The sequence below is a fragment of the Propithecus coquereli genome, unplaced genomic scaffold (assembly GCF_000956105.1).
Source record: "Propithecus coquereli isolate 6110/MARCELLA unplaced genomic scaffold, Pcoq_1.0 Scaffold10, whole genome shotgun sequence".
NCBI lineage: Eukaryota > Metazoa > Chordata > Mammalia > Primates > Indriidae > Propithecus > Propithecus coquereli.
This window is the reverse complement of record NW_012133858.1, coordinates 16901773-16913995: the sequence shown is the minus strand read 5'-3', so window position 1 is coordinate 16913995 and position 12223 is coordinate 16901773. Positions and strand designations below refer to the sequence as shown.

The 12223-nt window shown below is 46.6% G+C and overlaps 1 protein-coding gene across 4 annotated transcripts in view; it reads left to right on the top strand.

The window, feature by feature from the left end:
• The window catches only part of ST6GAL1 (ST6 beta-galactosamide alpha-2,6-sialyltranferase 1), a 128575-nt gene extending 117199 nt beyond the window's left edge, over positions 1–11376 (top strand). For all 4 annotated transcript variants that reach the window (XM_012641764.1, XM_012641748.1, XM_012641757.1 and 1 more), the window contains 3 exons: positions 3645–3743; positions 4978–5152; positions 8428–11376. In XM_012641764.1, coding sequence (XP_012497218.1) covers positions 3645–3743; positions 4978–5152; positions 8428–8669 — 516 coding nt within the window. In that variant the 3' untranslated portion in view covers positions 8670–11376. The remainder of the gene's footprint in view (positions 1–3644; positions 3744–4977; positions 5153–8427) is intronic.
• Positions 11377–12223: the final 847 nt, after the last annotated feature.

Sequence of the window (12223 nt, the reverse complement as noted above, 5' to 3'; positions counted from 1 at the left end):
ATAAAATAAAATGGCCTCGAGGACTGCCATGGGCCCCTTTTCATTTAGCAAAGCGAATAAGTTGTTAGCTGCCTCAAAAGCAGATTTCCCCAGAGTCACACAGGTTACCTTGTACTTGGATGAAGACATATGCTCAGAACCTGCTCGAGGAATTCCCACTGCACCCAATGAAGAAAATAATAAATAAGTGTATGCCTTTTCACACACACACACACAAAAAAAATAAAAATAAAATGGGCATATTAGCACTTACTTCCTAGGGCAGTTATAAAGATGAACTGAGATGATGTATGAAAGTACCTAGCATGTAGTAAGCATCATCCAATGGTATTTGTTGTTATCATTACTGTTATCATTTATTGTAAAGAAGAAAGCTTTATGCATCTCTTTTGGAATTTCTGAGGACAGTGAAGTCATAGCTGGAAATGTCTCAGGGAGCCAGAAGTTGCTAGCTTCCTCCTTTGCATACTAAGAAAATAGCTGGAGAGGGGCTGTAGCAGGAGGAGACATTTTTTTAGAAATCCCAGTTATTGCTAATCCTCATGAGTATATACAAATCACCTGGCATCAGTTCTCCGCATAGAAAGAAGCATAGCTAAAGAAAACATGTATTGCTTTTAATATGCTAGCTGTTCTGGGGGGTATAGGGTGAGACAGGGATGGGGAGTGCCATTGCATAGCTCAGTCTTGGAAGTCACGTGTAGAGTAGTGCAAGGCAAGGCCTCCTGCTCTTGGGGCTTCCCTGTCACAAGCTCAATCATGTATATCTCGCAAAGCCCCATTTGCCAGGAAACCTGCTCTGCCTTTGGACTGTAGCACTGAATGCCTGTGTTGTAAGTTAGTGTTCCCAATGGAAAGAAGAAATAATCTTAAGGGTAGAAGATGTGGGTTCCATTCCTAGTTCTTATGGCCTCTCAGCTGTGGGACTCTAGGCCAGTAGTCTCATCCTGGAAATTCAAATTTCCACGACACCTCACTCCCACAGCCATATACCAGTTGTTCCTTTTCCATATTTTTATTGCAGGTAATGCCCTGAGGTCCAGGTGTCACCTTTGATCCATTTTTCCTTCACTTGGAACATCTAATTAGTCTGCAAGTCTACTGCTGACAATTGTAACTCTTGTTCTTCACTCATCATTTCTTTCTTAGGCTACAGCAGGAGCTTCTATCTGGTCTTCTTTTCTCTAAAACACCAATCCAAAACTGATCCCCCACACTTAAAACCCTTCACTTGTCACTGTAACCTACTGAAGAAACCTAACCTCCCTGGCATGGGCTTTGCCTACATTTCTCTGATCTCTTCCAGCGCTTTCTCTGTATCCTGGCCATACCAAACAACTTGAAATCCCCAAACAGGCTGCTCACCGTACTAGTTGTTCCTGCAAGTGACAAGAACACTCTGCCTGTCCTCCTATTCTAGCTTAAGAGACAAAAATGTATTTCTCTTACATAAAAGAAGTCCAGAGGTGGACGTTCTGGAGTTGGTATGGTGTTCCACAGGGTTAGACTCTAGGCTCCTTCTGCTTTGTGGGTTTGCCATTCTCAGCATGAGAATTCCACTTCATGGTCCAAGATGACTACTCAAGCTCCAGCCATCATATCCATATTTCAGTTGGCAGGAAGGAGGGAGGAACAAGGAGGGGCATGACCCTACCTCTAGGGACACTTCCTGGAAGTCACACTTGCTTACGCACCATTGTCCAGAATTAGTCACACAGCCATATTTATCTTGAAGAGAGGCTGTGAAATTTTTATTTCAGGTAGTCTATTTTAGGTAGCCACGGGCTTGAGGTAAACTTCAGAGTTGTTTGTTATCAAAGAAAAAGGAGAGAACAGATATTTGGTGATACCAAGCAATCTCTCCCACACACTCACACCCAGGGGCTTGCACTTGTTCCCTTTGTCTGGGACACCCTCTCTCCTGCCCCTTTTACTCTCCTGGCTTGGTGTGTTCTTATTTGTCCCTTAACACTCACCCAATGGCCATCTTCACGACGCCTCTCCTGTTGCACTATCACAGGGTGTGTAGTCATTGTCGAATTATCCACCTTTGCCACTAGCCTATGACCTCCTGGACGGCAGGGACTGTGTCTTACCTCTGGCTCTTTAGCACCCAGTACAGCTGCACAGTCTGTGGCCAAGGCAGGCCTACCACCAGTATTTCTTGTCTTAAAAATATACTGAAGAAATGAGAGTGTATTCTTCTGGCTTCCAGGAACTTCCTACGTCTGCAAGAAGTTATGGGAATGGGGCTAGCTCCATGATCTTAGAGGCAAATTGCAGCTCTTCGGGTTGCACAGACCATCTCCCTTCCCATAGTTGTTTTCAGATACTGCAGTGACTTGATTAGGTGTCCGCCTTGTTGATGGAGAGCCAGGTGGGGAGAGATTATTGTTGTGATTCTTGGTTTCATTTTCAGCCAATTCTTGATTTGATTTCTGCCATTTGTTTCTCTCGGTTTTCACCTGGGCAACATTATTGCCAACCTGCTTTTTAAGGTGAATGTCTGACAGCTGGTCTCATATGTCAGTTTTGGCTTTCTTAAGAGGGACATGGCTCCCTTCATTGCTAAGTCTTTGGGGCTACTTTTCTGTCTTTCTTATTCGCTCATGTTCTCCATTTGATCCTCAAAGCAGCTCCTGCTTCAGAGAGCAAAGCAAGTGTGTTGCTCTCATTTCACAAATAAGAAGATGAAGATCTAATGAGATTACCTGACTTGCTCATCGTCACAGAATAAGTTAGTGGCAAAGCCAAGAGTTGAGCCTGGATCTTTCCATATCCAAGGCCAGAGTCTTTTGCCTTCTACTGCACCTTTCTTATTTTGATAAGTAATTTAATTAACATTTCCATGCATAAGTTTTTCCCCTGAATTTGGATTCTTTCTTAGGATAGATTCCCAAACATGGAATTACTGAGTCAAAGCGTATAAATATGCTTTTAAAAAAAGACTCAGTATATTTTGCAGAATTGTCATACTCATGCTTAAGCCAGGTGGGTATAATCACCAGCTTCCAGGCCAGCCCAAGAGCCAGTGTCGGGGGAGCGGCTGTGCCTGGTTCCCCTAGCAGATGCACAAAAGCATCTCACCTTCTGTTGGAAGATGCGTATTTTTGCATACACTGTGGCCCCTTCACACTAACTGAATACTCCATCTGCTGCTCGACCATAGACACAGCAATCTGTCCCAATGCTACGGAAACTATTAGCTGCATTGGACTGCGGGAGAGACAATATGTCAGTCTATCATGATGTATACATACTGTGTCCTGGACTTTATAGGTGATTGGAAAGATTTCCAGAGATAATTTTGATTATATGAGATTCTGACTTACAACCTTGAGTCCCCCAAGGGACTGGCACACTGTGCTATTTTCACTATACCTTTGCTCAAATAATCTCAAAGTCTGAGTGGAACGCGTTCTGCTCTATGGATGATGGCTTGTGATAAATGTCCTTTCAGGTCAACACAGTTCAGGCTGGCGCCTGTACCTTCTTCTCACTGAAGTGAGTGATGCACCAAGACTTAGAAGGCTCACAGGGGGCTCTCGAGCCTCAGGTGGTACCTGTGGTACATCAGTTCCTGCTGCATGCCAGACATTTACATGTCAATGTCCAAGTCACAGTTTGCCTCTTTCTTCCTTCAGTTGGTCACCACAGAGGAGCGCTTCCTCAAAGACAGTTTGTACAACGAAGGAATCCTAATTGTGTGGGACCCATCTGTGTACCATTCGGATATCCCAAAGGTAAGTGGGTGTCCATGGGAAATAGTGGTTGACTTTCGTGTTTGTCTCTAGATTTTCCTGAGTTCCTGGGTTTTTAACATCACGGCTGAGCTGGCCATCCCCAAGGGCTGGCTACTTGAGTCTTAGGGCACCCCACTTCATGTGGACTGGCAGAGTCAGAAGCATTTCTATCCTATGCCGGCTGCTCTCCATGCTCTCCCCTGCATTGCCATGTATTTGTCTCCCAATTATGGGGTGTACTGGGAATCACAGTGGCTGGATTTGTCACCATCAGGGGTAGATTGTGTTCACCGCTGCAGTTATTTCTGGTGAGCGCCAGCAGGAATAGAGAGTAGTTCCTGTGGTTCCTGGAAACAATAAATAATAAAATTACCTATAAATAATATTTCCTATAAACAGACTACTTCTGTCCATACTTCCAATTTCCAGAATTCTTCTCATTTCATTCTCATAACAATTAAGGAAGTGGATGGAAGCATGATTGTTCCCATTTTACAGATGGAGAAATTAGAATGTGCAGAGTGGAAGTCACCTGTCCCAGGAGAGGGTACAGACCTGTGACACCAGCTCTTTCAGGGAAGGAGGTGTGAGCCACAGGCCTGCTGAGTCTCAGGCCCTCCGGAATAGTGCTCTTACTGTTTGTTGTGCATGTCAGTTGGCCACTCCCTGGTAAGGCCTCAGAGAATGGCCTCAAGGAAGAAAGGCAGAGAGCACTCTTCTTGGGACACTTGATGCTTAAGTTGGATCCACCAATAGCTGACAGGCTCTGGTGATCCCTGGCACCCTCACTGCCTCATTTTCTACAGTTTTGCACTGATCTCACTTGGAACTTAGATTTTCTTGGTTTAGGAGAGGGACTCTGAACCAACAGATGTGGCAACCTGTGTCCCAGTTTTGTCCTCTTTAAAAATGAAACATGGGGTTAGAGGGTACCTAGAGTCCCTTTCAGCTCTGATACCATTCCCAGACTCTGCGATCCTGAAGTCTGAAGCTGCTCCAGGATCAGCAAGCTTAACATTCCCCATCAGCACAGGCTGCATGCCAGGCCCCACCCTGCTGTGAGTGACAGCTGTGATGTGGAGAAGTCTGCAGTCTGCTCCCAGGACAGGGCTGTGCCTCAGGACCTGCTTTGGACCTTTCTCCTCCCTGAGTCCTCTGACGAGGGTGGCTGCCTGGGGGGAGCACTGCCACTGGCACGTTTCTCCCTTGAGAAGACCACTTCCTTCTTTTTCAGTGGTACCAGAATCCGGACTATAATTTCTTTAATAACTACAAGAGCTATCGTAAACTGCATCCCAACCAGCCCTTTTACATCCTCAAGCCCCAGATGCCCTGGGAGCTGTGGGACATCCTCCAAGAAATCTCCCCAGAAGAGATTCAGCCAAACCCCCCATCTTCCGGGATGCTTGGTGAGTCCATGTCTGGAGAAAGACCTCGTGTGTTTGTTTCTAGAAGAGATTAGCTTTCTTCTGGGGTCTCATTCATTCATTCCTTTGTTCATTTGTTCACCAAACAAGTGCTAGTACTTTGCTCCGCTATGTACACTTGCTGAGTTCTATCTAAAATACAGAGATAAATAAGATATAATTCTTCTCTTTTAGAGATTCAAGTGGGGGAGTTCAATCGGTTGTCTGAAACAATATCCAATTTGTGCCGGGAGGGCGAGATTACCCGGTGTCACAGGAAAGAGGACCCTTTCTAGCTGGACAGTCAGAGATAGCTGCACGGAGGAAGTGGCCTTGGCTTGGGCCTTGCGGAAAGGAGGATTGGCAGGTGGAGCTGGAGGAAAGGGAAGCATACAAACATGGCGGGAGGCAGGACACAGGAGGAGCAGGGCTGGGCCTGAGGAGAGGTGAGCAAGGCACTTGTCTCAGGTATACAATTTAAGGGGTACCCCAAAACTCAGTAAGATAAAGATAAATAATATTTTATTATTATTATTGTTATTTTGAGATGAGGGTCTTGTTCTGTTGCCCAGGCTGAAATTCAGTGGTGCAATCATTGCTCACTGCAGCCTTGAACTCCTGGGCTCAAGCCGTCTTCCCACCTCCGCCTCCCAAGTAGCTGGGACTATAGGTGCACACCACCAAGCCCAGCTAATTTTGTTATCTTTTGTAGAGACAGGCATCTCACTACATTGCCCAGGCTTGTCTAGAACTCCTGGCCTCAAGCGATCTTCTTGCATCGGCCTCCCAAAGTGTTGGGATTACAGACATGAGCCACCACATCCAGCCAAGATAAATAATAATTTAGTACAGTATCTTTACAAATCACAATTAATGCAAAAACTATGATGAACACACTATCAAATATTTAAATAAAGACGGGATTACTAACACTGCTCTGCAGAGTTATATTGGAACCTGTGTGTCTTTTTCCACCTAGTGAACACCCTAGTCATGGCCCTAGGGAAGAAGGAGCAGTGAAGCCCACCTGGGTGTGGGGCATGTACGGAGATGTGGGAGCCAAGGAGGGGGGCAGAGGACAGAGGGTCCCGAATGCCGGCCAAAGCACTTTCTTCTCAGACTTTCTCCACACCTCAGGGTCTGTCTGCCCTTCCCTCCCTTTCTCCTGGAGTTGGGCTGGGCCACTGGGCAATTTTCGTGAGGTTCCAGGATCCATATGTGCATATGGGGTCCCCCGGCCCCCAGTGGACTCCTTTCCCACTAGGGTGGCAGGTTTTAATGAAAGTCTTCGAGTTTCTCTCTTAACTTAGCTGGTAGCTACTGTCCCCAGAAGCCAGCAGAGGCCCAGGCAGAAGAGCACCATCAGGGGATCCACCTGCATGGTTCCCTTTGGGGCAGCCTCGTGGTCAGTCGTGGGATTGTGGGCAGGACTCCAATGACACACCCACAGTGTAAACGTGTAAGAGGTTTTTATTACTTATAAACCTTCAAGCTATGCAGGGTGATCAGACAGGAGCAGGCAGCAGGCCTCTGTCCCAGGTCTGGTGTAGCAACAGCAATGCAGACATGTAGGAGAGGGCTTCCCTTACCCAAGGGTCGTCTAGGGTGGAGTGTCCTAATTACGTGGGGTTATTTTCTATTGGGTACATCAAACAACTCTGGTGGCAAGGGCAGTTGAGCAGCTTGGCACTAAGCTGGGGTTAAACAGGGCTCCATAGGGAGACTTCTTATTCATGTTGGTCAGCCTTGGCTGGGCCTAGGCATTAATCAACTATGGCTTCTCCTTTACTCCTGAGACAGTGACCCCAGCCCCTCACCATTGTGTAATTGGTCTGCCTACCTCTCCTACCAAGGCTGTGAACTCCTTCAGGGTGGGGACTATGTTTGTCTTATCTTTGTGGGTCTGACATGGGGTAGCCCTTTAGTAAATGTTCCCTGAATAAATGAATAAATGAGTGTTCAGTATCAGAGGCATTCCTTATAGAAAGAGATTGGGGTCTTACCGTATCATGTCTTCTTCATACTTTTTTCTATAATGTTTGGGTTGTGCATTTGGGCTCTTCTTAGATCCCTTTTGAGCAGGGGTGGTTGGTGTCCTGAGGGACACCCCTTCCCATTGCTTGTGCTGCCACCTCCACCACCAGCAGCCACTGCTCCTTCCACACCCCACACCTGTGCTTTCAGGAGGTTTATTTGAGCTTTCTTCTATGGGACGTGCTCCCTCCCAGAATTCTCAGAAGCACTTCTGTTCTGCTTACATCATTTAGTTGCAGAGCTGTCTTTTTTCCTTCATTGAACCAGGGGCAGTGAGAGGGCAGAGACAGGGTTTTCCCCATATCTGATTCTTCTGGAGAAAATTTGCTGCTAACAGTTTACAGTCTTGTTCTCAGGGAGAACTTTTCCATCTTAAAGATTTCCTAGACAGTATTTATGGCATACAAAAGGGGTTTAGAACCATAATCTTATTTAATCCTAACAATAACCCATATAGTAGGAGGGTTGGATAGATCACCCCCTTGGGGCAGATGAGGAACCTGGAGCCCAGAGAAGGGAGGTGTCCTGCACCGGATGCCTCAACCAGTTTGGCACAATGTGGGGGCAGCATGAGTCTTCTGCCTCTTGGTTGGGCTTGCATCCCAGAGTTCTGCACAACCTCCCTGCAGGGCACCAACCTGAGCCCCATCTCCTGGACTCCAGTCTCCCTGCCTGAATGAGTGGAGTCCATCAACACAGCCCACGGGGTGCTCCCATTCCAACTGCCCTCTTCCCAGCTAAAGAAGAAAAGTCTTCCCTCCCAAACACTATTCCCTGCAAGTACTGCAAGGAAAAACCTTGCCCCCAATTGCACCATCCAAGAGGCTCTTCAGGATGCAACATTACTAGAAAGGGCTAACTACACATGTTGTCATCATCTCCTCAATCAGCTCAGTCATCTTGTCTACTTACTTCATATAGCTTATTCCACTAATACGTTCATTGCCTGATTGATGGAGTTCTTTAATCTGCTAGGGTTTAGGGAGGACCTATTATTCACCAGGCTCTGGCCCAGGAGCTGGGGATACAAAGGTGCTTAAGGCTCATATGGCCTGCACCCTATGGAACGCTGTGCTGGGCTTAACTCGCCAAAAGAACTCAGATTTGGAGGCACAGTAGTAAATAGAAACTCCAGATGGACATCTCTCCAAATGTGGGGTCTTGAGCTGCTGGGCCCACTGGGAAGAGCTCTGGGGCATTGGGGTGGATTGTCATGCATGACTCACCTCTGCTCCCCTCTCCAGGTATTATCATCATGATGACTCTGTGTGACCAGGTGGATATTTATGAGTTCCTCCCATCCAAGCGCAAGACTGATGTGTGCTACTACTACCAGAAGTTCTTCGACTCTGCCTGCACCATGGGCGCCTACCACCCACTGCTCTTTGAGAAGAATTTGGTGAAGCACCTCAATGAGGGCACAGATGAGGAAATTTATCTGCTTGGAAAAGCCACACTGCCTGGCTTCCGGACCATTCACTGCTGAGCACAGCCCCCCAACCAGGCCCCTCCCTCTTGTCCATCAGGCATCTTATGGCTGGTCTGTTGGCCACCCCAGCCTGGGAAGACCATTTTCCTGAACAATCCCAGCCTGCTTCTCGAACTCTGAGGGCTCATGTCAGCAAGAGCTTTGGGGCTTCAGGAGCCTGAGGGCAAGGAACCAGGCTTAGCCTTCCCTGTAGCCACAAAGAGAGTGTGAACCTCCACACACATGTGCACACACTCAGCATTCTTTCCAGACAGCATCCTCCCCACCTTCCACACAGGTAGATGCAAGATCCACCTTTCTCTCCAGGACTGCCAATGCTGGGCTTTGTTTTTCCCAACTGAATGATGTCGTTTTTACAAACCAATGCTCTATATTGTTTGAAATATGTATCTAGATATTGAAATCATGTTTTAAAGAAACTTTCCCAAATTATGATTGTGCCCAATGCAGGGTAGCTCTAGTGGGCAAGTAAGTGGTAGAGGGCATTGGAAACATGCTCCATCCCTCTAGAATAAAGTTGCTTCCAAGGTCCCTGCTCCTGGGACATATTCCTATCGCTGAAGCTGATTGGGCTGGTCCTTACCCTGGGTGCTTATGAGCAAAGGGTCTTGATTAGCCCACCTTCCCTCTCCATGTGGAGATGAAAGATACAGAAAGATACAGTCTCTGTCTTCAAGGGCAGCGGGAGAGGCAGACATCTAAACAGGCAGTTAGGATTCAGTGTGCTCAGTGCACTGGGGGCTTGGAGAGAGAGGGCTTGCTGTCCATATGCCCAGGAGGACCACATATCTACTGTATCTGTGGGTCATAGGAGGCTTCACAGAGCTGGGGGCATTGAAGTGGGTCTCAGAGAAAGAGGAGAAACATGGCAAGCAAATTTTGTCTAAGTCATTTGAATTATATTTTCCTTTCTTTCCCTATTTATTCTCAAAGACCTGCCTGAACTTAGAGGCACAAGATACTTTTGAGATAGCAAGTGCAGCCCCACAGCCAAATCCCCAAACCCTGATTTCTCCGGTGTGGCCTAGACTGACCCTATCCTGCCAGCTGGGTTTGCACACTGTCCTCCAGCTCATCCTTAATGCCTAACTCAAAATCTCCTAACCACAATCTTTTTTGCCTTCATTTAAAGTAGTCTCCCCCTCCCAAATAACTTTTAAGCATTTTCTGTTTTAAAAGTATTCTGACTCCAATTTCTTTGACCTCTTGGGCCTTCTGTGGAGGGTCTCTCAGGGAGTAGAGGTGTGGGTCCCTAGGATTTACATCACTCTCAGAAGTCAGAACCTTGGAGATCATAACTGATTCTCACCAGGTGTGAAGTGTGCGATAGCAGATTTTCATGCCCTCCACCCCCTCTCTGCAAGGAAACAACATCAGAGTCTCCAGGCAGAGGATGGCTCACTGTGGTATACAAACATGCTCCCCAGATGGTTTTGCTAAGTCCTCTCCCCCAGTAGGGAACTCCGCTGGACCGGTCTAGCTCCTGGTGTGGGGAGGTTAAATGACTTGCTCAAGGTCAGAAAGTAATGCTGTAGGGCCAGGGCTCCTAGATCCAGGCCTCTGCACTGTCCAGGCTGGCCCCATATGCTTAAGGGGATCTAATGTTTGATCTCTAGACCAACACCATCCTAGAGCTGGGACATTCATTTACTGCCAGACCCTTGGCATATGTAGATAGTACAAAGAGGCCTGGAGTAAGAAGAGCTGGGTTTTCAAACTGATGCTACCCTACTTACTAGCTATGTCAGTTTGGGAAGTTCTCTTCCCTGAGCCTCTATTTCCACATCTATAAAATGGGGTGATGATCCTACCTCACAGGGCTGTTGTGAGGAATACATGAAAGCCCCTGTCCTAGCTCTGTACCTGGCACATAGTAGGTGCTCAGTACGTGCTGGTTTCCTTCCTTCCTTTCTTAAGGACCTGCTCTGTGCTCACATCTGGGCTGGGCCCTACTGTGAGGGAGGCTGGGAGGAGGAGGTCCTGTCCTCAGGGAGAAAACAACTACCCCACTTGAAACACCCAGGAAACCATCCAAGGCAGTGGACAATCTAGAATGTGGTCCTCCTCCTCCCTGCCTGCAGCTCAAGTCAGATTTTGCTTGGGAATGAGCAGAATCCTTGGGCTGCTTAACTGCTGTGTGGGACGAGTCCTTTGCCCCTCTCTGGGCCCATTAATTCCTCGCTCGATTTATGTTCTGATTTGACACACTCATTGTCATCTTTGACTCATGACCACTGAGTGCAGAGGACAGTGGGATTCTGTCAGCAGGAGATACATGTTGGTGTGGAGACTGAGTCTACACTGGGTAGATCTAGTTTTTAATTGTTATTAATATAAGCAATCAAATTAATTTAAATATGATTCTGAAGCCTGCAGAACGTTTGGTTCTGTGCTTTCTATAGGTGGAAACTTTGGTAAAATGAAAATAAGATGTGGGTATTATTGTTAGTCTGGCAAGATGTTTAATAATTGTGACAGGTAATTTATAAATTACAAGGGAATGCTGCCTCTGTCCGCATGAGGTTCTCTGTCTTCTTCAAGAGCCATCTCCTTGTCCTGTATCATGGGGTCCTCTCTTATCCTTTCACTAATCAATAAGCTATTGCTGTTGGTTTGAAGTTGAGACATTAGTCTCAGAAACTTCTGGAGCATTCCTAAGCTAAGTCCCTGGAATTACCCAAAGATTATGTAAAATTTTGAAATAAATGTGTGCTTTTTTTTTTTAAAGTTGCTTCCTCTCTTCTTACTTGCTATGGGAATGACTGCTGATAGCCAACTCTGATCTCCAAAGAGGACACAACTGAGATCCTGAATCCCTCAATCCTCCTCCACTAGCTCCTCTGGCCTTAGACTTCCTCTTCAATACTCCAGGAAAAGGAATGCTTACTTATTTGGAAGGATAGCCTCTTTGAAATATTGACTGGTTTATTGATTTTTCTTCCTTTTGCTGTTGCCTAGATGCAAATAACTAAGCTATCGTTCCTTGAACACCTGAAAGAAGGGATGCAATAGGGCAGAAAGCAGAATGAAGGGAAGGTCCTTGCCTTGGTTTCCAAAACCTTAAAATCCTTAAAAGAATGATGTTCCACAAGAATAGCCAAAATGTTTGGATAAAAATCCTGAGGAGGAGCATGAGTTAGGGGAGAGAGGATGATTTCTTTTCCCTATGAGCTGCCCACCCCCTTGTTACGGTTAAGTGAGTGCAGGCTTGTCTGCTTGCTGCTTGCAAAAAGCCACTAACAAGGGCAAGGTGCAGTGAGAGGAAAGTGACTTTATTCCAGAGCTAGGAGTGGGTAAATGGCCAATGCTCCTGCCTCAAAGAAACCATTTTCAATCCCTGAGCTGAGGACAGGGCTTTAAAAATGGAATTTAGTACGAAGGGCATTCAGGAATGGCAAGGAGGTGCTGGTCAGCATGACTCGTTTTGATGACTGTCTGGAATTATTACTCCACCTGATGAATGGGCTGGGCCATCTTGAAAGCTGCTTATCTATAGATTAACTGTGGCCTTGAGATAATCTGGTGGGGATCTGGATTGTTCCAAGACTCAG